The sequence below is a fragment of the Lygodium microphyllum genome, chromosome 6, assembly GCF_053477565.2.
Source record: "Lygodium microphyllum isolate KBCC chromosome 6, Lygodium_microphyllum_v1.1.10, whole genome shotgun sequence".
Taxonomy (NCBI): Eukaryota; Viridiplantae; Streptophyta; class Polypodiopsida; order Schizaeales; family Lygodiaceae; genus Lygodium; species Lygodium microphyllum.
This window is the reverse complement of record NC_141140.1, coordinates 59,389,757-59,416,197: the sequence shown is the minus strand read 5'-3', so window position 1 is coordinate 59,416,197 and position 26,441 is coordinate 59,389,757. Positions and strand designations below refer to the sequence as shown.

At 39.7% G+C, this 26,441-nt stretch overlaps 1 protein-coding gene across 1 annotated transcript in view; it reads left to right on the top strand.

The window, feature by feature from the left end:
- Positions 1 to 8,319: 8,319 nt before the first annotated feature.
- The window catches only part of LOC148034609 (Transducin/WD40 repeat-like superfamily protein), a 50,655-nt gene continuing 32,533 nt past the window's right edge, over positions 8,320 to 26,441 (top strand). The window contains exon 1 of the mRNA XM_087679544.1: positions 8,320 to 8,931. Within this exon, the coding sequence (XP_087535670.1) occupies positions 8,581 to 8,931 (351 nt within the window). The 5' untranslated portion in view covers positions 8,320 to 8,580. The remainder of the gene's footprint in view (positions 8,932 to 26,441) is intronic.

Sequence of the window (26,441 nt, the reverse complement as noted above, 5' to 3'; positions counted from 1 at the left end):
ATTGATACATGCATGGATGTTGTTGTAGTCCATGCCAAGCTTTTGTAAAATATGTCATGCATTATCACAAGACTCAGGCATAGTATTTGCAAGTGGTAATATATGATACTTTAGTAACCTGAAAAAAAATCATAAAACACCTTGAAAACGTAGAAATGTTTTTAATGATAGTGCCAAAAATCATAAAACACCTTGAAAAAGTAGAAATGTCACTCTCGCATCGCTCCACCCATATTTTTCTTGCACACTTAGGAGTGCAAGCAATGTCTTCATGCGAGATACTCGGCACCCATCATATAATGGTATGGATGCTTCCTCTCTAAGCGGATCGAAAGTCTCGACATCCATGGGCATCAATGCATCGATCATTACTTCCATCTCAAGCTCCAAGATTGTAGGTAAGTTTGGAAGGCTGCCTGTCTCCTATAGTATTGATGGTATAAATTGGGTAGTACCTTCCAAGTGGTGGATTGGCTCATGCACTCCATCCATCACATATCCACGAACTCTTCTAACTAGCCGCAAAGGGTGCACTCCTCCTTGGGACGAGACGTCACCTCCCTGGATAGAAAATTTGCCAGCCACACCAAATGTTTTTGTATATGGTATTCAATTAGCTTGCGAATACAATGCATGATTGATATGCACTTTTCTTACCATTTGCTCAAAATCTGAGACTGCCTGATCAATGATCTCAGATTGAAACTCGCTAAAGCGTCATACGCGTTCTATAGACAATCAACGTTTTCGTCTAATTGCCAACTTACCTTGAGAGCAAGGACATGGAACATGCTAATTAAGATACGCCTCGCGATCTTGAACATCACGACCTTCATCGTTTTCCATTTTGTCTATGTTATGACAAATAATTTGTTTTTGTTATCATTCTTTTTTTCTTTCCTAAATTGTTTGAGAAGGGATTTCTTCTCTTGTAACTCAACAAAATTAACGTATATAAAGTCTCCACCCACCCATAAATTAATGTATGCCGGCAGAGTATTTCCCATCTTGTGGTATTACACCGGACCTCGCCACCACTCTCTCTTTGTTTTTTATCCATTCATTCTCTTTTCTCCTTCCATCTCTCACTCTTTTTCTCTTTCTTTATTATGTTGTATGTTTATTCCCTCTCTCTCGTTCCTTCTTTCTTTTTCTCTTCCTCTCCCTCTCTCTCTACCACTACCACTACCATAAACAAGAAAAGAAGAAACAACAACAACAACAACAACAACAACAACTACTACTACTACTACTACTACTACTACTACTACTACTACTAATAATAAGAAACAACAACAACAACAACAACAACAACAACTACTACTACAACTACTACTACTACTACTACTACTACTACTACTACTACTACTACAAACAAGAAAAGAAGAAAAAACTACTAGTACTACTACTACTACCACTACTACAACAACAACAACAAACAAGAAAACTAAACAACAATAAACAAGAAAACAAAAAAAAATACTACTACTACTACTATAACAACAACAATAACAACAAATAAGAAAACCACTACTACTACTACAACCACGATTACGACTATGACTATGACTACCACTACGACTACGACTACGACTACCACAACAACAAACCACTACCACTATAATAAACAAGAAAAGAAGAAAAAAAAAACAACAACAACTATTACTACTACAACAAACAAGAAAACTAAACAACAATTATAAACAAGAAAAGAAAAAACTACTACTACAAACAAACAAACAAGAAAACTAAACAACAATAAACAAGAAAATAAAAAAAACTACTACTACTACAACAAATAAGAAAACTATTATTACTACTACTACAATCACGACTACGACCACGACTACGACTTCCACAACAATAACAAACAAGAAGAGAAGAAATTAAAAAACAACAACTACCACTATCACTACCACTACCACTACTGCTACTACTACTACTACGACTACCATAACAACAACAAACAAGAAAATAAGAAATTAAACAATAACTACCGCTACCACTACCACGATTACCACAACAACAACAAACAAGAAAAAAAGAAAAGAAGAAATAAAACAATAACAACAACCTCTCCCTCCCTCTCTCTCTCCCTCCCTTCCTCCCTCCCTCTCCCTCTCTTTCTCTCTTTCCTTATTATGTTTAATGTTTTCTCCCTCTTTCTCTCGTTCATTCTTTCCTTTTTTCTCTTCCTCTCCCTCTCTCATTTCCTCTTCCTCTCTCAATACACATGATTTTTAACAAAAACAAGTAAAAGAAAAAGAGAAAAAACAAAAAAAAAGCAAGAAGGAACAATGCACTCACTACAAAGGCACAAGGATAGATTCGGCGGCTCCTCTTCGCGACGGCGGCTCCTCTTTGCCCTCTGTACACTTCCTCCTCTTCTTCGCGAACGGTGGCGGTGGCAGTGAGAAGCTTTCCTTCTCCTTCTTTCTCTCTTTCTCTCCCTCTCCCTCTCAAATGCAAGATGGAGTTCACTCTCTCTTTCGCTCTCTCTTTCGTTCGTTCGCGCAAAATAACGTGCTTGAGTTTCGGCCACCGTTTTTTTCGTTTGAGCACCGTCGTTATTTGCGTCGCAAATAGCAACGCCACTATTTTGCATCGGAAAGTTCCGTCGCTATGCCTCCATATCCTTATAGTGAAGCAAGAGGATAAGAAAAGAGCTACTTGTGCCACACACCAAGAATGAGCTTCTCATTCACTTTTTGAGTTTATATACAAGGCCTAAATCCCTTGGGCACCCACCCCCTTTGTCCTCTTTTCCTATTCCCTTCTATTTACCTTATCCCTCCACATATACCTGTCTAGACTTTACAATTTGCACAAGAGGAAACATGGCGCTCTTTTACAAAATTTTTAGGACATCTTTAATTAAACTTGTGCATTTCTTCTTTTGCATTTTTCTAAGATTGCTTTTCCGCCTTTTGCCTTTTCTTCTTCTTGTTGACTTCATTTGGTCCGCATTTCGGAATTTTCTTGGATTTTATTTTGCTTTTCCTTTTTTATTGTCCTATATTAGGGTTAACAAACCTACCATATTATGAACCTTTGCTAGTTAGTGATAGAATGTTGAATAGCCCTTGGACTCCAAAACATGGGTCCTTAATAGCTCCCACATTCCACAACCTAATGCAATATACCTCAAGTTGCTACCGACTTAACTACTCTATCTCATCCAAAGGCTAGGCATAGAAAGGTTACCCTTCTGCCATTTGGTGACATAGACCTCATTTGACCTAAGTCAAGACCCTAGGCTCACACATGGCTTCTCATAATAGGGGCCTTACAACTTTGAGCAACATGGTTACCATATAATAGCCCCTTTTTCTATAGTATATAGAGAATATAATTTTTGTTTATAATCTCAATTGGATATGCATCATGGCTTTAATTTATGCACCCACCAAAGGAACCTTTTGATCTCTTCATTCTACTATCAAAACCTAAGGAACCTTTATAATCTCAATTGGATATGCAGCATGGCTTTGATTTATGCACCAACCTAAGGAACCTTTTGATCTCTTCATTCTACTATCAAGACCTTTGAATTCTAAGATATTACAAAACATTTATTTAGGCCTATTATTTTTGCTTTATTGGGGAGTTTAATTTTTGAGGATTTTATTTCCATTTTATAACATGTCAACAAAACTACTTTGTGATTTAAAGACTTTCATCCTTATTTTTATATTTCTTTTTTTCTAATTTGAATATCCCAAGTATTGAAACATCCCCATCACTAGGATAAAACTAATCCCCTATGATTCCTCTTTTCAAAATAAAAATAGACTTACGTTATCCAAATTAGTGACAAAGTAAATTTGTAGCTTAGGAATGTTTGGATTTGCTCTTTTGAGATAATTGTGGATAATGAACATCGTGCATTGATGATAGAAAATTGAGATATTGTAACCAGCCTTCCAAATTATAAGAGGGTTTAGGTTATATAAATGACCTCCAAGCATAGAATGGTGCTACAAAGGGTTGTCAAGAGAAAACCCTTGAGAATTTATAATGAATGCACGACACTCTAGATTGTAACACCCAGTGCTACCATAATTGTCAACCTTACATGAAATGAATAGATAGATTAGAAAAAACTGGCTAGAGAAGTAAATATACCAAACCAATTCAAATTTGAAGATAAGGACCCAAATCTAAGGTAAAGATTCAATAATAAGTAACCAAGTGAAACATAGCAACTAATGGTATAGTAGCCTCACATACTCGAAGAAGAACATACCATCCAATAGGTGAAGAAGTGTGGCATGTCATTACCATCAAAGTTATCTAGAAACACCCTATTCAAATGATGAGAGGGAGGCTCTCACAATCATATACATGTGGAGATTAATAAGTGACAACATTACTATTCTAAAATCATTACATTAACATTACCATCCATCAAGCTTCAATTGTCTTTGATTTGTCATATGCAAACCATGCTTGTGACGAACTGAATTCATTTGAATCTAATTTGACATAGTGTTTCCAAATGTTGAGCATAATTGAGAGCCCATGATACTCACCTTTTTCTATCTCATAATGGCATACTATAATGCAAAAAATACAAAAGACTTGTTGAATACATATACGTATATGTACTATAATCTCTCCTCTCTCTCATCACTTTCCTTTTAATGGAAACTTGGTGATGTCTTTTATTTATTAACTCTTTTGTATCTCAATATCATTCATTATCCTATTGGATTAATGTATTATCCATGCATATATAAAGGAACATTCTACTTACATGCAAAAGGAGATATGTGTGTGTGTGTTAAGGATGCAAATGTACCTCCATATATGCGCGCCCACCGGCCCATAAATGTATATGTGTGTGTGCATGATCCATTGGTATTGAATGCTTCCAATCCATTACAATATTGTAAAATCTTCCATATATTTGTGTAAGCCTTGTAGTAGTGAGTCATAGCTAATTAAACAAGTGCCATTAGAAAACATAATGGATATCCAATGTAATGAAAAGAAAACCATAAGAAACAGTATCTACTTTTTCATTGTATAGGTGCTCTCTCTCTTACAATTCAAAAAGTTTCAAAAGTATTTCTTATGAAAAGATAGTCCAAATGACTACTTACCTCATGTCGATTAGGATTATCATACTCGTTGCTATCATGAAGTAGACCATTCTTTCTCTTTATGTGGAGGGAATTTGAAGAGTAATGTATGTATATGGGAATTGTGCCTTTGGGGCATAGAGTATGATTTATACCATCCAGATGTATGGACATGGAGGTTGGAAACTCCTAATAAGATCAACAAAAGAACTAAATAGTCACACACACACACACACACACACACACACACACACACACACACACACACACACACACACACACACACATTTAAAGACAAAGGCAAACTATACAAGCCTAGCTTGTTGTCATTGTTTGAAAGGTGAAGACCAATATCTTATTACTATTTTATTTTGGTTGTAGGTTCAAAAAGCCTCGCGAACCTCCAGAGGGCTTCTTGAACCTACCCTTTCCCAAACCTCTCCTTTTTAATTAAAATCCCATTTTTCTCATGTTTAATTACCATTTTTGTCTTTCCCCTCCTCTTTTTAATTAAATCCCCCTCTCTCTCACGTGTAGCTTCTCTCTCTCTCTCTCTCTCTCTCTCTCTCTCTCTCTCTCTTCCCTCTCCATTTTTTAATTAAATCAAACTTTTCACAACATCTCTTTCTCCTACTTAAATTAAAAGTTTCTCTGTCTTCTCCCCTTCTTTTAGTTTGATTAAAATTTTTAATTTAAACTTCCTTTTCTTTTTCACTATTTTCTCCTCTTTTAATTCAATATTCTTAATTTTAAATTTATTTTTAAATAAAAAAGAGGAGAGAGAGAGAGCGAGGGGAAAGAGAGAGAGAATTATAGAGAGAAGAAATATAAAATTTTAAAGAGATAAAGAGAATAAAAATGGAAAAAAGAGGAGAGAGAGAGAGAGAGAGAGAGAGAGAGAGAGAGAATTAGAAGAAAAGGAGAGAGAAAAAAAGAAAAATTTAAAGAAAATGAAGAGGGAGGGGGAGAAGAGGAAGAGAGAGATGGGGGTAATAGAGAGAGAGAAGAAAAAATGGAAAAAAGAGGAGAGAGAAAGAAAAGAACAGAGAGGGGGAGAAGAAAAGGGAAGAGAGAGAAGAAAAAGAAGAGAGAATATGAACAAGGAGAGAGTATTATAGAGAGAGGGAGTGAAAATTCAAAAGAGAGAAAGATAGAAAATAAAAAAATTTAAAGAGAGAACAAAGAGAGAGAGAGAGAGAGAGAGAGAGAGAGAGAGAGAGAGAGAGAGAGAGTGTGTGTGTGTGTCTAAGATGAGTCTTAGAGAGAGAGTTTGAGATGAGAGAGGGAGAGAGAGTCCGAGATGAGAGATCAGAGAGAGAGAGAAAGAGAGAGACTTCTGATTTAAAGGGGAGGAAAGAGGTACCTCTCTCTTGCTCTCGCTCTCTTTTTCCCCTCTTTTACTTAGATTAAAAATTTTAAATTAAACTTTCGTCTATTTTTTCTCCTCTTTTAATTAAATATTTTTAAAAGCCTTCTCAAAATTTTCATTCTCTTTTCATTAAATATTTTAAAAAGTATTTTTCTAATTTTTAACATAGTTTTTCACATACTTTGAGAGAGAAGGGAGAAATGGAGAGAGAGAGAGAGAGAGAGAGAGAGAGAGAGAGAGAGGTATCTTTCTTTCCCTTTTAAAATCAAAAGTTTCTCTCTCTCTCTCTCTCTCTCTCTCGCAAAGTATGTAAAAAAACTATGTCAAAAATTTGAGAGAGAGAGATGAGATGAGATGAGAGAAAAAAACTAAAATAAAAGGTAGAGTGAGGGGGAAGGGGGAGAGAGAGGGGGGGAACATAGAGAGAGAGAATTATAAGGAGAGGAAAGAGAGAATAAAAAAGGAAAATAGAGGAGAGAGAAGGAAAAGAGAGGAGGGGGAGAGAAAAAAGTGGAAAGAGAAAAAAGAAAGAGAGAGAATATGAACACAAAGAGAGCATTATAAAGAGAGAAAAGATAAAATTCAAACGAGAGATAAATAAAATAAAAAAGTTAAAGAGAGAATGAAGACAGAAAGAGAGATAAGAAGAAAAAAGTGGAGAGAGAGAAGGAAAAGAGAGGAGAGAAGGGGGAGAAGAAAAGGAGAGAGAAAGAGAGAGGAGGGGGAGGAGAAAAGGAGAGAGACAACATAGAGAGAGAGAGGAGATGAGAGAAAATAAACTAAAATAAAAAATAAAAAATAGAGAAAAAAATTTATATGAGAGAGAGAGAGAGAGAGAGAGAGAGAGAGAGAGAGAGAGAGAGAGAGAGAGAGAGGATGGGGGAAAGGGGGGAAGAGGGGGGAGAAAGAGGAGAAATGGATTGTTGAGCGAAGTTGTTGTTGCTAGCAACTTTGCTTGCCACTTTGTAGTAGCGAAATGGCCTAGTGTTATGCACACACAGAACGTTAGCGTATATCAAATTCACTCTTTAAACAGTAAAAGCCCATGAGTTAGTAAAGGTTTTGTGGAACAAGTGGCATGTTTTTTAATAGAAGAATGATTTCATGAGTTTTTGAAATATACTCGGTACAAGAAAACATGTAAGACTAATTGCCTACATAAATGCATACATGGATGATAAATGCATGTGTATATATGTACACAAATATATGTGTACATGTGAAACAAAACACTATATATAGATGTGTGCACACATGCACAAACATGTATGTATGTGTGTATGCATACATATGTTTGTATAAAATTGTGTATACAAACATTGTGTGTGTTTTAATATATCATATCTTTAAATATTCATGCATACATATATAAGTGTATATGCAAACACATGGAGAAGAGTGTATATATATGCGATGCTATTTATGGCAGGTTATTAGATACTCTTACAACATATTATATATGTAGCTTATTAGATACTCTTACAAGTTACAATGTCTTACACAAGTAGAGCAAATCCACCAGTCCATCCCTTTGAATTGAACCTGGCTTCTTACATTATGCACACAAGTTCAGTGCTCACGAAAAACTTTTTTCCTAGCCAATGGAAAAAATGAGTAGGCATAATCCCAGCTAGTTTTGAGAGGGAAATAGCCGAATTTATAACTAAAACGCTAAGAAATTCACTGGTTTTTATGAAGACATGCTTCAATTTCAACCAATTTTTTGAGAATCTTGCCTGAAAAAAACACACTAAAGAACGCTTTTATGTGAGCACTGCACAAGATGCCTTAACAACTGCTCTAAAGAGTGCCCGTGGATATTTGTTATGCCCTTGAAAGATATCGTTGGATTTTTCAAAGTTAATTTTCAAACTTGTCGCTTTGGGCAGACCTTGCCTTCATATTTACTGGCTAAAACGAGTGATCAGCGATCTGTTCATGATAATTGTCTCTCTCTCCCTCTCTCATCAAACCGTCGAGTTCTGATCGCGCGTCTCTGTCTTTTAAACCTAATTGTCCGCAGCTTTGACCAGAATCTACGTACAGCTACATAGCTCGAGGGCTTTCGTGTCCATTCCGGGATCTCCAGGCCAAAGCTGTGATTAATCTGCTGGAGAAGTCGTGGGCATGATGGCACAAGTCACATTAGACGGCAATGGAGATGCAGTGGAGTTTTGCCCTAACCCTGCGTTTTACCATCTCTTGGCTGCTGCAACATACACTCTGCAGGAAGGGCCACACCCTACTCGAGCTGGCACGCTTTCCTTATTTTCCGTATACGAGAAAGAAGAAAAAGGGGAAGAAGAAGAGGAAAAGGAAAACGGAGATGGTGGCCGTCTTTGTCCTAAGCTTACGAAGGTGCACCAGTTGGCTACCAATGGGATTTTCGACATCAAATGGAAACCGCCTCAAGCTCCAGATGCCCCTTTGCTAGCTCAGGCCAGCGCAGATGGAAGTTTAGTTCTTTACGAGTTGAGAGTAAGTTGTCTGTTCTTTTGAAATTCCAACGGCTATTCCTCATGATAACGGTTAAAATTCTCATTCATATGTGGATAGAAGTTTGATTTTTTTTGTAAGATGAGAGTTCAGTCGTCTTGCGCTGTACAATTGCGATGGCTACTCATAAGTGCTAGGTGGTCTAAAACAATAGAATTCACCAGAGTTTAAAAGTGTCTAGTGCACTCTCGATTCCAAATAGCATAGTCATTTTGGGAGTCCAAATGAGTCACTATTTGCCCCATATATGGAATGCGCACTCTAGGTCTCTTTGTGACAAACTTTACCATGCTTCTACCATGCTTCTACCTCTCTTGAAGAGGTCATGTATCCATCCGATGTTTTGCAGATCCCCCATAAGTAGACCCAAGCAATGAGAAGTGCCTGTAGTCCACAAGATCTTAGAGAACTCTCTCTCTCTCTCTCTCTCTAACAAAACACCCATAGCCACATAGTTATTGCCATTGCTGGTGACAACTTGCACTACAATTTTTTGCACTAATCACCAAAATGGCAGCTTGATGTGCATATATAGATCTATGCTCCTATAATCATTCTCCTTGTTATTGCTGATGTAATAGTGGCACAACACACAAGAATACGGTTCCTTTGCATGAGAACATTAAGATGATATATACATTCCTTCTTCTCTCATCTCTCCATCCATCACATAAGATAGTGTAGCCATATATTTATCAAGTTCCCTTCAAACGCTATCTACACATGTATAGCTTGTTTATCTTTGATCATATGTTTGCAAAGCCTTATGGGATGGGCCTTTCCACTTACATCCAATTCGATTGATGGCTTTGGTTGTCCTTTTTCATCTATTTATATGCGCAACATGCAAAGGAATAACACATTATATAAATAACCTTGCGATCTCAAGAGTAGCCATTGTCTTTGCTTACCTTTGAAGCATTGTTGTATACTTGCACTTTGCAATGATCCCTTTGTCCCTTCAATAGTAGTTGGAGCTCTTGACGAGCTACCACCACCATGCCCACTTCTTGAAGGATGTGGCAAAGGGGTCCTTAAAGCAATAGGACCCTCCATAGATGCACTTATATTTGCTTGAGTTGCCTCTACGTCGACATCCATAGAGTTGTTGTGGCACTACATGAAGCACTAACATCTATCCATACTCTACCTCTCTTTGGGGCACTACGACTTGTGGTAGTAGGTGGAATTTTGGGATGCGCACTTTGTTGTAGAGCTTCATCCTCATTTCTCACATTGACCACAAGACGTTGACACCTTCATTGCTCTAAGCAAGCAAACATATCATTGGACAAATCAAGGCAATTATCAATATCCTTACAATTTACATGGGTAAGATAATTCTTTACTTGTGTAATGCTCCTCGTCAGTATGACATGATAGTAGTTGTATTCCCGTTGCTTCGAGCCCCTAACACGCAACTCTATGCATCAGTGTGGGTGCTAGATGGTAGCAGGGGGATGAGAGAATGAGGAAGGTTGGCTTCTACCTCAGTAGTTGTTGATGATGCATGTGTGACTTCAAAATCTGTCATTTACCATGGCTGAAGCTTGTTGCAAGTAGGGAAAACCAGTAGTAAATGTGGGACAAACCAATTGCAAAGAGGGTGGATAGTAAAGAACAAAGGGAAGACAATTGTAGCTTGTTGAAAACAGTGAATAAGAGAGACAACAATTGCAAATAGTGTGGATAGACAAGAAAAAAGAGTAGAAAGCTGAAGGATGAGGGATGAGGATTAGTAGAAGTGAATGCGACGATGGAAGGGTAGAAGACTGTTGTAATAGATTGTTGAACATAGAGAGAAAAGAGAAAACATAAGAACAGAGGAACACTACAAAGAGAGAACTTTAAACAAGCATGAAATAAAGACCAAAATGCATCAAGTCGGCTAGCATCATACTATTAGCAGTCATGTGTGTCTTGTGTGGTTATCTCTTGCCTGTAAGCCTCCAGATGAGGACGCTTTGACATTGTCCGTGTCTATTAGTTTATGTGTTTTAGTCACTTTAGGTGGAGGGCATATTAATACTCATCTTTTTGTGCACTTTTAGCCATTATTTAAGTGGTTTGACCACATTTAGGGTTTTCCATCTTTTTTGCCTATAGGCAGCTTGCCCTCCCACTTTCATTATCCATCATTGATTCTTTATACTATTGTAGCCTTGTACCTTTAGCCATTGTAGTCACATTGTTCCTTCTCTCTCATGCATTGTCTTTGTTTCCTCTTTTTGTTCACTTTTCTCTTTCCATTGAGTACTCTTACACATACTAGGGCTGAAATAATACATAGACTCACTCATGAGTTGATTAACAAGGATAGAACAGAGTCCAAATAGTGGCTAACAATAGATGTGAAGTAGGAGCGGTAAACAAGTAAAAGAGGGTGAACAATAGGTGAAACAAGTTGAGGATTTGAGGAGAGTAGGTGAAACACAAAGGTGAAACTAGATAATGAATGCATGTTAGCCTAAAACAGTTTAAGTAACTTGGATATAAAAAACTCTTGTCTTGAAACACATTTGGAATCTAAAATGTTTCGAGTGTTTCCTCTTTTTCATTTTGGCAGTTTAAAGCACCATTTCGGGCAAGTATGGACATGATGCTCCAATATCATGTGCACAAGATTTTCCCATGTCGTGGTATCCCAAACCTTAGAGGCAAGGTGACTAGTTTAGAATACATTGTATTTCAGAGATGAAAGATATGATAGCTGTAAAGAAATGCTCTAAATGTCTATAGAAAACACAAAGCTAATTGTACGACAAAGCACATTTTGATAGACAAAGAACATAGTTAGGTTTAGGGTTATAATAACTCAGAGACAATGAACCCAATGAATAATGAAGTGAATAAATATTGAATATACATTGCTCATGTAGCAAATACACTATGCAGTGAATACTGAACCTCGAATTCTCGTATCTCTAGGATCAAGATAGATGTTATGAGCTGTAGAGTGGGTCATACTCCGAACGGATCCCAAATCGTAGCAAGGCAATCTCCGAGTGTCAAATACTAGCAAATGCAGCTAGGGAAGGCTCGATCTGATGAGGACGGTAGTGTAGGAGTGAGAAAATCTAAAAACGCAGGTACCTAAGAAGAGAGGAAAATGTGATAGTTGTTAGGTACAAATGCAGCAAAGAGGAGAGAGAAAGTCAGGGTGGTAGTCAGAAACTGTAAACGCCTCCTATGGAGAAGAGAGAAGATTAGGGCGACAACTCTAGATTGATGGTGAAAGCTTTAGACGCTGACTTTAGCATCAAACGCAACAATCTGATTGTAGGTGATAGCTCCAAGGTACTAGTCGACAAGTGTAGAGTGTAGACGAATGGATGTCCTTTGCAAACGGGATGTGGACAGCATACGGCTCCTGAAACCTGCAAAAACGAGATTAAGTGAGAGTGGTGGGATGCATGCCTATTTGTAAAAAGTTTGGGGCACCCAAATTAAGGTTGTGAATGTGAGACATAGTAACTCTCTAGGATCGCATTTTTAAAACAAGAAAGTTTCTTCATTAATTAAGCATGTTTTGGGATTATTTAAGTTAGACTAATATAATTTTAGCTCAATATCCCTTCTTAGGCCCAAAACTAAGCCACGAGAAGTAGGCCAGCCAAGCCCTTTCAAAAAGTCTCTTTTTATATCAAGGCGTCCCACCCTAAAGTAGCCAAGGCATTAGTTAAAGGGTGCGCGTCGGCTACCTAGTGACCCACCAAGACTATAGAGTCGATGGTTAACTTACGTAGGGAGTCCAAGTGATTGTCCTAGAGAGGCTAGGGCATTAGACCAAGGATGTTTGTTGGTTGTCCATAGGTCTACCAAGTCGTGCAAAGGTGGATGGAATCAACAATGGATCTTGTTTTTTTTGGGAGAGCTTTGTTTCAGTTTGTTCACAAGATTTAGCATTAAACGAGAGTTTCAAATTAGTGTTCATTCCGTTGAGTCATTGTGCCTCAAAGAACGGAAAAATAATGATGGATAGCTCCACTACCTTTGTTAAACAAGCAAAACAATCCCACACACTACTTAAGTGCTTAGGGATTCCTAAGACTATGTGAGTGCGTGCCAATCATATGAAGAATATGTGGAGAGAGACAATATGATGGGAGCAAGCAAGACAAGCAAAGCCAGCATGCAAGTATAGAAAAAAAGGAAAATTGCCTTTGGAGATTGCTATGTGCAATGCCACAAGTATGGCGGATCCAAAGTCAACTACTTCAAGGGTGACCGAAAAGAGATAAATGCGCATAGATGTATGTTTACATGAATAGAATGCCAATGCATGGGGTAATGCAAAGGAAGATGCAAGTTTTCATACTCACACAAAATGCGATGCAACAGTGTCACTTGGACAGTATCCTCATAGGGGAATTATTCACTTGTCCAAGTGCCCTTTTACAATCACATCATCCTGATGGTGCGGATGAAGTTACAGATGTCCATAATGTACAATACATAATAAATAAATGTCTAAATGTGAAAAAGCAATAGCACTGTCACTATCAAGAGAAGAAAATCACCCCCTCTCAATTTGGAAGGAGAAGTAAGAGGGAAGTATCCTCTCCCTGTCAATTTGAAGAAGTAGAGGAGGGAGTATCCAAGTTGATCCGTGGTAGAAGATACTGGAGAACTGGCTTGTTGATTGCTTTGGTTAATATATTTGCAAAATTGTTACTAGATAGCACAAACTCCAGGTGTATGGTGCCTTACTCAACTTGCTCTCTAGTGAAATGAAAATGAATTGCTACGTGCTGTGTCAGAGGGGTGATGATATGATTGCCTGCAAGAGCAATGACACTCTAATTGTCGCAATAGACAACTATAGGCGACTCACAAGGAAGCTGAAGAGGGGCTAGCAAGTTTCTCAGATAGATAGCCTCCATAGTACCATCGAAGAGAGCCTAATACTTTGCCTCAATTGTGGAAGCCGCCACCATATCTTGCTTAAGGCTGGCCCAAGAGATGAGTGCCGTGTCCAAGGTGTAGAGGTAGCCTCCATGGGATTGTCGGGTGTCAGGATCTTTGGCCTAGTCAGAATCAATGTAGCCTTGCAAGCATAAACCATGGCCGTAAGTTTGTCTATAATTATAGGTACACCTTAAATATCATAATAGATGAAGACAAGCAATCCAATGAGACATTCCAGGTGCATTAAAATATTGACTAAGTATGCTAATTGAGAATGCAAGATTTAGCGTAGTATAAATCAACGACATGAATTTTTGCTACAATACAATGATAGGTATGAGTATCAAAAGGCTGACCCGAGGTATCTTTGTGTAGATGGACAGTGGGATCAAAAGGCATGGCCATTGGCCGTTTTTGATCTATGCAATATTGGTCCATTGGTTGTAGGGCGTACTTCTGTTGTGACAGAAAGATACTTTCCTCTTCGAATCTAACAATCTCCTCCCCAAGAGATAAGATAACAAACCTGAGTTGGTCATCTCGAATGTAGTGCAAAGTTGTGCCTTAATTTCTGCTATAGCCATAGAATCGGAGCCAGTGAGTAATATAAATCAATGGATAGTAGGACATAGTTGACCTTGCACTAGTGATACACTCATATAGATTTGGATCATAGGGGGTAGAATGGTATTCATGAGTCCGTAAGAACTCGTCCATCGTGTGGTATCAAGATCTCGACGCTTGCTTCAGCCCATAAAGAGCTTTCTGCCAATGAAATATTATGTTATTTCGGTCAGTAGAAGAAAAGCTGGGAGGTTGCTTCGCATAGACTTTGTGCTCCAAATAATTGTTCAGAAAGGCACTTTTGATGCCCATATGATAGATCGGCCAATTGTGGTGAGCGGCGAGCACAACCAACAAACGAAATGATGTTAACTAAGCGGTAGGTGCAAAGGTTTTCTTATAGTCAATGTTGTGCTTTTGCCTGAAACCTTGCACTACAAGGTGAGCCTTGTATTTGTCTAAAGTATCATCAACCTTTAGCTTAGTCCTAAAAATCCACTTCATCCTGATGACTAGCTTGTAATGAGGATGATCCACCAATGTCCAAGTCGCATTTCAATCAATACTATCCAATTTCTTCTTGCCTCATGCCACAGAGGGTCTTGGAGAGCCTCTTGTTGTTGGCTCAGAATGTGCAATGTAATTAGTTGTAAATAGTGATGCATATGAAGCTTGAGAGACGAGTGGAGTAGATCTTTTAGGGTCCTCCGGAGTGTAATCGGATGGAAGGATCCTCGAACCTTGCATGGTTTGCTGATACTGGCGAGGTAATGGGTCTCGTGGAGGAGGTCGGGGAGCCGAACTATTTGCAGGAAGGTCAAGAGTGGGTAGTAGGCCGGGCTTAGTAGGCACCATCTCAAATGATGTGAGTGGAGGTGAGGACGAAGAGTTCAGTGTGGAAGATTGCACTGTGTCCCTCTCATCAAAGTGACATGCCTCCTAAATGATTACCTTGTTCGTCTTAGGATTGAACAAATGATAGGCTTTCACTTTAGAAGAATAGCCCACAAAGATCAAGAGATTAGCTCGTGGAGTGAGCTTTGCTATCTTGTCATCAAGAGCGTGTGTATAAGCAATAACAGGTTGAGAGCCAAAAAATGCCTCATACAGAGTTTTTTTTATAGTACCGCAGTTGGACATCGGTTATGGATGTACATTGAAGTGTTAACAGTCTCGACCCAAAGGCGCTCAGGGAGCTCTATTGTGAACAACATAGAGCATACCATATTCAAGAGTGTCTGGTTTCTACGCTCTACGACTCCATTTTGTGCGAGGGAGTTGGTAGAGGTTAGGTGGTGTATTGGCCACTAGAATCAGTTGTCATAGTATCCACATGACGACTAGTTTGGTTATGAATCAACAGCACCCAAGCACTAAAATAAGTGAAGGCATTGGACTTGTGCTTTAGGAAGTATACCCACATGTATCTAGAGAAATCATCCACCATAAAAAAGAAGTATAATGCGCCATTTAAGTCGGCAATGAATGTGGGACCACAAAGATTTACAAGAATGAGCTTAAGGGGTTCAAGAGCACAAGGGATAGACTAGTGAGGAAAAGGTGTACCATATTGTTTACCTAGATGACATGCTTTACAGGCCTCTCGAGATAGTTTTAGGTGTGGAAGGCCCGCAACTATCCCCTGATGCGACAACTCATAAAGAGAGTCGTAGCCTAGATGTCCTAAGCGAAAATGCCAAAGACGCTCAGAGTCCGTGGGCTCTTGAGTAGTGGCCAAAGCTTGGAAGCAATGGAACTCCGAATGATCGGCAATTGGCTTGGTAAGAAAATGTGTCATGTGATAAAGGCTATTAGGTTGTACCTTCCCTCTAGCAATCACTAAACCATTCTGAGAGTGGAGGACCTCAATTGTGGTAGCTGTGAAGAAAATTGCTCACCCCAACTAGCAAAGCTGTTGAACAGACAACAAGTTCATCCCAAGCTGGGAGACATGATAGACATCATCTAGTGAAGCTAGTTTCGGACCTTGTTCAGTGGGAAAATTGATGCGACCTTGCGCTTGAATCTTGACCGAGGAGTTGTTTCCAATGTGGACACTCTTGGCTATAAGGACTCGAGAAATAAAAATGGATGCTATAGGAGTCATGTGATGGGTAGCTCCACTGTCCACAAGCCAAACAAGTGTTGAAGAGCTCGATTGTAATGAGTGGGCCTTTGCAATCACCTCATTAGGAGGCAACTCGCAGATATGAATGAGACTCGCATTAGATGTCTCTAAGGAGACGATGTGGGTCTCTATAGACCAGTTAGACAAACCCTCTGGAGTTGAGTAGTTCATCAACCGTGATGACGGACCGGTGGTAGTGTAGGTTTGGTCTCGCCATTGCCCCTACTGGGGGTTGCCACCACTGTGCTTCCCTTGCTAGGGGTTATCTTGATTGGGGTGTGGGGTCTTGACTCTTGGATTTTGGTTGTGTGTCTCTTACCTTGGATCGACACTTGTTATAATGGCTAGTCTTTTGACAATGTTGATAATACCTATTCTTCTTAGGTATATTTTTCCATCCAGGTTTAAGAGTGGATTGAGTAGTTCCTTGGGATTCACTAGTGTTATTTTGATTTGAGTTTTGTTTGCCCTTGCCTTGTTGCCCCCTCCAAGAAGATGCAACAAGAGTCCCCTCTATCGAGGACGTGTTAAGAAATTGATCGAACAACTGTATATAACACAACAATTGACACTCAAACTCATAAAATGTGGTCATCTAAGGTTGTGAAATCACTTGCTACACAAAATCAAAGTATTTTCTTGGCATCTTGTTAAGAAACAATGTAACCTGATTGTGAGAGGACCTAGGAGCCCCAATGGTTGAGAACTCAATGAGGAGATGCTGATACTCAGCCAACTTGACTTTCAAGTCATCCTTGTTTGTGATTTTAAAATTTTGAAGCTCATGATCTAAATTTATGTGATGGATTCTATCATGAGCCACATAGCGGTCAGTCAAGTGTACCCAACGCTCAGATTCTAAGTCGAAATCTGAAGTTGAGAGTGAAACTCAAGCAATAAGCCCTGCATAAGCTCGACAGTAGTGGAGGCGTTACAAGACTTCCATGAGCGGACGATCTCCTATGGAACAAGGGTGTGATCAGGTTGGGGTTCCAACCCTTGCACTAAATCCCATAGGTGCTGAGAGTCTAAGACATGCCTTATCAAATTTGACCAAGTGGTGTAGTTTGACCCATTGAAATGAGTCTTGTCATTAAAAGCATGCTTGGCGGATGAAGAGCTAGAACCATGAGGTGTCTGTGAAGATCGATAGGGGTGATAAGATGGAGGATAAGATAGTGGTAGTGTTGGTGGATAAGGAGGAGGAGGGGGTAAAGGTGGATAGGTAGAAATAGCGTGTTGATGTCCAATGAGTGCCAATTGTTACGAAGGTATTGAAACAAACATAGGTCCATATGATACTGTAGGTGTAGGTGTAGGTGGTGCATTGAGACACAATAGCCCTTTCCAAATGTCGGTTGGGGTACAACATAATGACCTGATGGTCCACTAGGTAATGCCATAGAGGCAAACTATGGTACCAAACGATTCACACTCGAGTATGTTTGGGATGCACTCCTAGAGGAATAACTCGGAAGTGTGTGTGTGGGAGGTCGAGTCTACCTCACTGGTGCACCACCTAGAAACGGGTATGTAGAGGTCCTAAAAGCTGTCTAAATGTGCAGAATCTCTCGGTGTGGTGTGTGGTGGATAATGTGGTACACTTAATGGATGTGGGAAGGAAGGTGCAATGAAAGATGAGGAAGAGATGGGTGAGAGCTCATATGGATTTGTGATGGATGTTGTGGAAAATGTCCATTAAATGCATTAGATGAAGATGTACCTACTCCAAATTGACCATGGGAAATAAAATCATTTGAAGGAAAAGGAAGGGAAGGAATACTGTTTTACTTTCATTTTCTTATCTAGTTTTGAGTTCATGAAGAAATACTTGTCTTTCTCATTACTTGGAAACCAAAGGTTGCTTTGAAGAGTCCCTTCTTGATAGGCATCCCCCAATCCAACATAAAATATAAAATTAGTTGGCATAAAGTCTGAAATAATAGGGTTCATACTTGGCATTGGAGAAGAGAAGTATTGTGGAATTTGAGTATAATCCAAGCTAGGTTCCACTTGCGGATGGCCGATCCGTAGTGGAGATTCCGAAGGTCTTGTAAGATCATTAGTTCTATGTACTGAATGTAAAGGAAAAAACTCAGACTTATCTTCAACCTCTTACTGAGTCCTATGCAAAAGCCTCAAGGATAAAATCGTACTCAATAGCAAAAATACAATATGGTCTGTGGACTCCATGGTAGTTCGATGGTTCTCCGTTCATGTTAGATTGGGCAGAGCAAGTTGAGAAGCCCACTCCTGATCGTTTTTGTCCATGTTTGGCTATGGAGACAGGAGTGGTATTGTGAACATGTTTGAAGTCATCTAACCCTTGTGTTCTTCTTGCTTTCGGGAATGATCTTTTTGATCAAAGACCAAGGTTTCTCAAAGAGTATCTAGCTCTGATACCATGTGAAGAAATGCTGTGAACGCAAAAAACACGCAACCAATTATACGAGAAATCACAAACTGATAAACACAGAACACATCTAGGGTTAGGGTTAGGGTAACTTAGAGAGAGTGGACCCAATGAATAATGAAGTGAATGAATATTGAATATATAGTGCCTATGCAACAAACATACCATGGAGTGAATACTGAACCTCGAACTCTCGTATCTTTGGGATCAAGGTCGAGGTATGAGCTGTAGAGTGTGTCGTACTCCAAACGGATCTTGAATTGTAGCAAGGCTGTCTCCGAGTATTGAACACTAGCAAGCGCAGCTAGGGAAGGCTAGATCTAATGTATACAGCAGTGTAGGAGAGAAAAACTAAAAACGTAGGTACCTGAGAAGAGAGAAAAATCGAGTGATAGTTGTTAGGTACAAATGCACCAAATAGAGGAGAGAGAGAGTCAAGGCGTCAAGTGGAAACTGTAAACGAAGCTTATGGAGGAGAGAGAAGATTTAGAGTGACAGCTCTAGATGCTGACGTTAGTATCAAATGCAATAATCTAATTGTAGGCAATAGCTCTAGGGTGGCAGCTGACAGTTGCAACGTGAAGGTAAAAACGAGATTAAGGGAGAATGGTGGTTGCATGCCTATTTATAGAAAGTTTGGGGCAGCCAAATTAGGGTTGTGCATGTGGGACACAATGATGTTTTCTCAGCCGAGAGTGAATGTGCAGAGAGTTGACAGCAGTAGAGTGAGAGAGTGAGCACGACACTTGTTGTTCGGTACAAAGACTAGTGTACCACTTTTAGGTTTTGAATATATATATAAGAGTATAAGAAGTGAAGGGTGCGTTCACACCCACACACTTGAACTAGGTAAAAAAAAGGCACGGTGAGCCTTTATTCCCAACAACCTCCCACCTAAAGGCAATGTGCTTGAAGGTAGAGGAAAGAATCAGCTAAGTCTATGTATGTACAAAATTGAAAGACACATATACTATTCAACCCCCATCATTTGGTGGCAATGAGCAAACCGCTCGGTTGGAAGATCCTTCGTAATAAGGTCTGTAGGGTTATCATCTATATGTACCTTGACAAGCTCAATGACTTTGCTATCAAGTACATCCCTCATAAAGTGATACTTTACCTGTATGTGCTTTGTCTTTGTATGAAAGTTTGGATTCCGTGCTAGCATGGTAGCACTCTGACTGTCACAGTGGAGGATAGAAACCTTTGTAATCCCAAGCTCTCTTACTAGACGTGAAAGTCATAAAGCCTCTTTGCATGCCTCTGTGGCAGCCACATATTCTGCCTCTGTAGTAGACAATGCAACACACTTTTGTAGCCTAGATATCCAAGAGACTGCTCCTCTTGTGAACATGAACACATATCCTAAAGTAGACTTCCTGCAGTCAGGATGGCTAGTATAATTTGCATCCATGAAACCGACAACAGATGTCTTCTGCTTACCAAAGTAGACACACAAATTCGTTGGGCCCTTAAGGTATCTCATGATACCCTTCCGTGCTTCCCAATGCTTTTTGCCAGGATATGCCATGTATCTGCTAACCACTCCCACCACAAATGCAGTGTCACGACGTGTAGCAACCATAGCATATATCAAGCTACCAAGAGCTGAAGCATAGGGTATCTTGGCCATTTCAACCTTTCCATCATTTGATGTAGGGCTGTCATCTGCACTAAGTTTCACATATGGAGGTAATGGTACACTAATAGCTTTTCCCCCCCTCATATTGAAACGTTGCAGAACTCTCGTAATATACTCCTGCTGTGACAGATAAAGCAGACCCTTTGATCTGTCTCTCAATATACGCATGCGAAGAATGTGATTTGCCTCACCAAGATCTTTCATAATAAAGCTATTGTGTAGACTCTGCTTCAAGGAGTCCAAGGCATGAGCATCCTTGCCTGCAATTAGCATGTTATCCACATATAAAACCAAGAGAATAAGGCTGCCATTTGCTACCTTCTTAGTGTATAAGTAGTGATCAACTTGAGAATGATAAAATCCTTGAGATTGCATGAATGTATCAAATTTGTGATACCATTCTCGTGGTGCCTGCTTCAGCCCATACAGACTCTTGTTGAGTTTACGTACCATGTGCTTTTTTCCCTTTGCAACAAAACCATCAGGCTGTTGTATATAGATCTCCTCATGTAGATCACCATGTAAGAAGATGGTTTGTACATCCATCTATATGAGTTCCATGTCCTCAGATACAACCAAGCCCAAGATGGTTCGCAAAGTAGTCATTTTGACTACAGGAGAAAAGATTTCATCAAGATGAATTCCATGTTCTTGCTTGTACCCTTTAGCAACCAAGCGTGCCTTGTACTTGGGCAAAGAACCAGAAGTGACTTTCATTTTGTAAACCCATTTGCAGGGTAGCACTTTTTGTCCTTTTGGTAAATGTACCAAATCCCAAGTGCCATTTTTCATGAGAGATTCCATTTCCGATAGCATTGCTTTTAGCCATTTCTTACTATCCTATCTGCTCATTGCTTCCTGGAAGCGTGACGATTCACCACAATCTGTTAACACGACATAATCAGCCACATATCTATTTGGTTGTTTTACTCCAGGAACAAATCTATTTGGCTGTTTTTGCACTCTGGTTGACCGACAGACCCAGTGGTCAAAATTTGCTGGCTATTCAGCCTGGAAATCTGCATTAACAGCTTACTGTTCTGCAGGTTCAGCATGCTGTATAGCTGGTTTAGGTTGTTCCAGATTCACATGTTCTTACGGAATTTATGGGACATCATGCACAAGATCTTAATGATCATTTTCAGCATCATTCCCTGCATTTTCAGGGCCATTTACAGCAGGTTGCTATCCTATTGGTATATCCTCCCGGAATACAACCCTTCTGACCTCCTCTGTTCTTTCGAGCTGTTTGTGCATGCAATCTTCCTGGAAGATGACATCATTGCTGCGCACTACTTTTCTTTTCTCAAGATCCCATAATCTATACCCCATCTCACCTTTATCACCATATCCTAGGAAAATACATTTACAGGACTTTGGCTCAAGTTTGCTGTGTTCTTCCTTGCATATGTGCACAAATGCCTCGCAGCCAAACACTTTCAAGTGTGCATATGACGGTGGCTTTTCCGACCATGCTTCTTGAGGGAACCCCCCCCCCCCCCCCCCCCCCCGGCAAAGACCTGTTTGGTGACCTATTAATCAAGTGTACGGTTGTCATAACAGCCTCTGCCCAAAGACCGTGGGTAAAGTAGCATGTGATAACATTGTGCGGACCTTGTCTTGAATGGTACTATTCATACGCTCTGCAACACCATTTTGGGGCGGATTATGAGGGGCAGTAAGCTCCCTTTTAATCCGTTTGTTGTAACAGAAGTCTTGAAAGGCTTTGGACACATATTCCCCACCATTGTCAGAGTGAATGCACTTTAATGTCTTGCTGGTTTGATTTTCAGCAAGTGCCAAGAATTTTTTAAATTTATCCAAGGCCTTTTCTTTGCGACGGATTGGATAAACCCATACTTTGCGTGTGGCATTATCAACAAAGGTAATGAAATACTTCTTCCCCCCTAAAGATAATCTTGGCATTTGACATACATTTGAATGTATTAACTTTAAGGGTGAAGACTTAAGTGCTCTAAAGAGATTTTTTGTGTGACGTTTGAGCATGTTTACCATAAATACAATGTTCACATTGTTCAAAATCAGCATATCTCAAAGACAGTAAATAACCCAAATGAGAGAGCACTTTCATTCCAGATTGACTCATGTGTTCCAACCGGCTATGCCACAAAGAAACACTTGGTTGCTCAGTGATGGTGACAACGTGGCCATGCACACTAGATATATGCAAAGGATACAATGTATCACTTTTGGACCCCTTTTGGCAACAATGCGGGAGTCCTTACATATTTTCCATTTGCTATCCCCAAAGGTGGTGTTATAGCCTTCATCATCTAGTTGCCCTGTGCTTAGCAAGCTCTTCTTGAGCTGAGGTACATGTCTCACATTATGCAAAACAAACACGGAGCCATGCTGAAATTCTAGTTTCACATTGCCAATGCCTATAATTTTACATGCATAGTTATCCCCCAAGTGGACAACACCACGTACGCCACCGTTGTAGTCAGAGAACCACTCATGATGTGGTGTGATATGAAAGGACGCACTTGAATAAAGTATCCAAGTGTGCATGTCATCCTCAAAATTTGCAATCAATGCATGTGCATCCAAAAAAGAAGCAAGAAGTACATCATCGTCATTGTCATTATCATGAGTGACTACATTAACCTCTTCTATTTTCACATTGCTCTTTTTGGCAGGCCGACTGTCCTTATTTTCAGCCTTGTTGGCTTCATTGTTTTTGTTTTTGCCTTTCTCTTTCTTCAATTGAAAGCAATCTTGTTTGTAGTATCCTTTTTTGCCACAATGATGGCACTCCACATTTTTTCCACGAGATTGAGTTAAACTCATTCAAATGTAGAGACATGGCTGTACCCTCTTTCATGCGAAAGTCCATCAGTTTTTTCAGCCAATAAACCTTGTTGGCTGCACTTTTCTTAGCATACAATTCTTCAAGCCTTTGCCACATTGCATATGCTGAATTCAGCTTCTCAATGTTAAAGAGCAAGTTGTCTGGCACTGATAGCTCAATGGTAGAGTGAGCAAGCTCGTCCAAGTCATCCAACTCGTCTTGTTCCATGTCTACTGGTTTGATTCCGTTTGTTTTGATGGGCTTTACATGTTTCTTTTGCACCAAGACATTGTAGCATTGTTTTTGCCAAATTGCAAAATTATGTGCACCCTCAAGTTTCTTAATGTGCATAAGATTACTGCTGTCATTATTTCCAGCCATAATTTGTAATCCCAAACTGACTAACCAGTCACCAAAGGAAAGCCCAAATGTGACACAAGTGACGACAGTACACAAGAGTACCAACCAGCAATGAAAATCCCAAGATTGTAGAAATTTCAGATCTGCAAATAGATTTTTAGAAATAAAAGGTGTCTTTTACTGCACTCCTCAAGCAATTATTGACACATTTAGAGACTAAGTGTGACATTAATGTGACATTAAAAGTGATATTTAATGTCACATTAAGGTCATAAATGTGGAATGTGACATTAAATGTGATATTTAATGTCACATTAAGGTAAATCTAGGGGAACATGCACGAGAATGACCGTCCGGGCTCTTGGGCGCCCGAACGGGGTTAAGGGGAGCCTAGAGAGTAAGGGAGTCCAGGAATAGTAGGACTCCAGGAAGTTGACGGCTGGCAAAGGGATCAGGTTAGAGGGCCAGGACTTATCTAGGCGTGGCTGGGAGGTGAAGGATACTCGTGCTTTCCATCGTTTTTGAGTTTTCGGACTCTCCGTCGGACTCTCCGTCATCTATCATTGGTATCAGAGCCTATGGTTCGGGGTCTCAGATCGATAATCGTTCGTCAGGTTGTCAGACGCCAGTCAGGCCATCAGTCTTTGTGAAGTTGCGTGAGTACCTGGCGCAGTAAGAAAACGCGACGGGACGGGCCGTGAAGAAAAACGGAGAAGCGACTCGTCACATTAGAAGCGCAGCGCCACGTCACATCGCTGAAAACGAGATGGGACGGGCCGTCGGAACGCGCAGTGAAGGAAAACAAAAAGAAGTGCAGCACCACGTCACGTAAGTGACATCTAACGTTACGGGGACCCGTTGCAGAAACGTTACGGGCAGAAAAAGAAAAGAAACGGGGACCCGTTTCTGGTCCGTCGACTGGCGAAAGGCAAAAAGGGGATTTCGTTTCTGGTCAACGCCTGCACAACGAACCAGAACCAACGTGAGATAACACGATTCCGTTTCTGGTCAATAAAAGAAGAGCTTCAGCTGCATCAGTTGAGAGGCATCAGCCGTGAGGCAAAATGTGTCACGATTGCTGTGCGTGAGACAATTGCTGTGAGACAGACAGAAAAATATCATACACGACTGAAGCCACAGCCTGCCATTAAAAATCAGGGAAGTACTTTACTTGTATGCAAATTTCTTATTTTTGCTTTTCAATTCCAGTGTATTAATGGCAGAAAAAGGGAAAGAAAGGGTAATGGAAAGTTCTAGTTCCGGGGATCAACCTATGGTAGATCCCCATGAACCAGACATACAAGAAGAACAATGGGAAGAATTTTTTGCCACGAGAGAGCAATTTGATGATCTTTCTGCTCGTGTGCAAACTCAGGGGGTTCAAATGGAATTTTTAACTCAAACACTTACTGAAATAAAATCTCAGTTAACTTTATTGTTGGAAAAATATAAAAATAAGATAGAAATCTCAGATGTCCCATCTTCATCGAAAGATTTAGATGTGACTATGCGAGATCCTAAAGAACCCCAAACTTATCATAAATTGAGGGATAATCCGGTTTTAAAGGATATGAAACCACCTCAATTTTACGGGGAGGAAAAAGATAGGAATAAAGATACAATCTTTAATTTCCTCCAAAAATGGGAAGATTTACATAAATTGAAAAATACCCCACCACATCTCCAAGCACTGGAGGCTAGTTTAACTTTGGGGCCTAAAGCATATAAGTGGTGGCGAACTTTAAAGGAGGCGAATAAAATACCTGAAACTTGGGCTCAATTTGAATCCGTCTTTTTAAAAGAATTTCTTCCTGAAAATGAAATGGAAAGAAATTGGAAAGATTGGGATTATGTCAGACAAAAGGGACGACCCCTACTGACATATCTGGAGGAATATCGTGAGATAATCCTCAAACTGAAAGGAATTGATGAATTCCAAAAAACAAGAGAATTCATTAGGGGATTGGATAAAGCCTGTAAAAAGGAAGTAAAACGGAGTTTACCTAAGACGCTTGAAGAGGCAATTAAATTTGCATTAATTTATGAAGATAGTACGCGTCCTGGTACACTCACTAGTCTCACTGATATGGAGCCCAAGTCTAAGGAATTGGAAACCTCAAAATTTGTGGGCAAATTTAAAAGGAAAATGCCATTTTTCAAGGGTAGAAAACAACATTTTGAAAAGAAACCATATATGAGGCCAAAGTTAAGTCCTGATGACTTTGATAAGGCCAAAAAAGAAAAATTGTGTTTTAATTACCTATCCCCTAACCATGCTGCTTGGAATTGCCCTCAAAAGAAAAAGGGGGAAGACAAAGGAAAGGACAAGGGCAAGGGAAAAGAAAAACAAATCCATGTAGTGCAGACCTTAGAATTAAAGGGCCATGAAAAGTATAAATCTTTAGAGGTCTTGCACATGGATGTACAACATAAGTGTTGTACGTCAACTTCTTTGTGGCAGCCTACTTTTGGGCCACATGATTTACTTAGAGTACATGGATTGATAGCTGGAAAACGGGTTAGAGTCATGATTGATGACTCTGCCACACATAATTTTATAAATTATGCACTTGTCAAAAAATTGAAATTTCCCCAACAAAACAGTGAGCATCAATATGTTGTTCGTATGATGCAAGGCCAATACAATAAAATATGGGATACAATG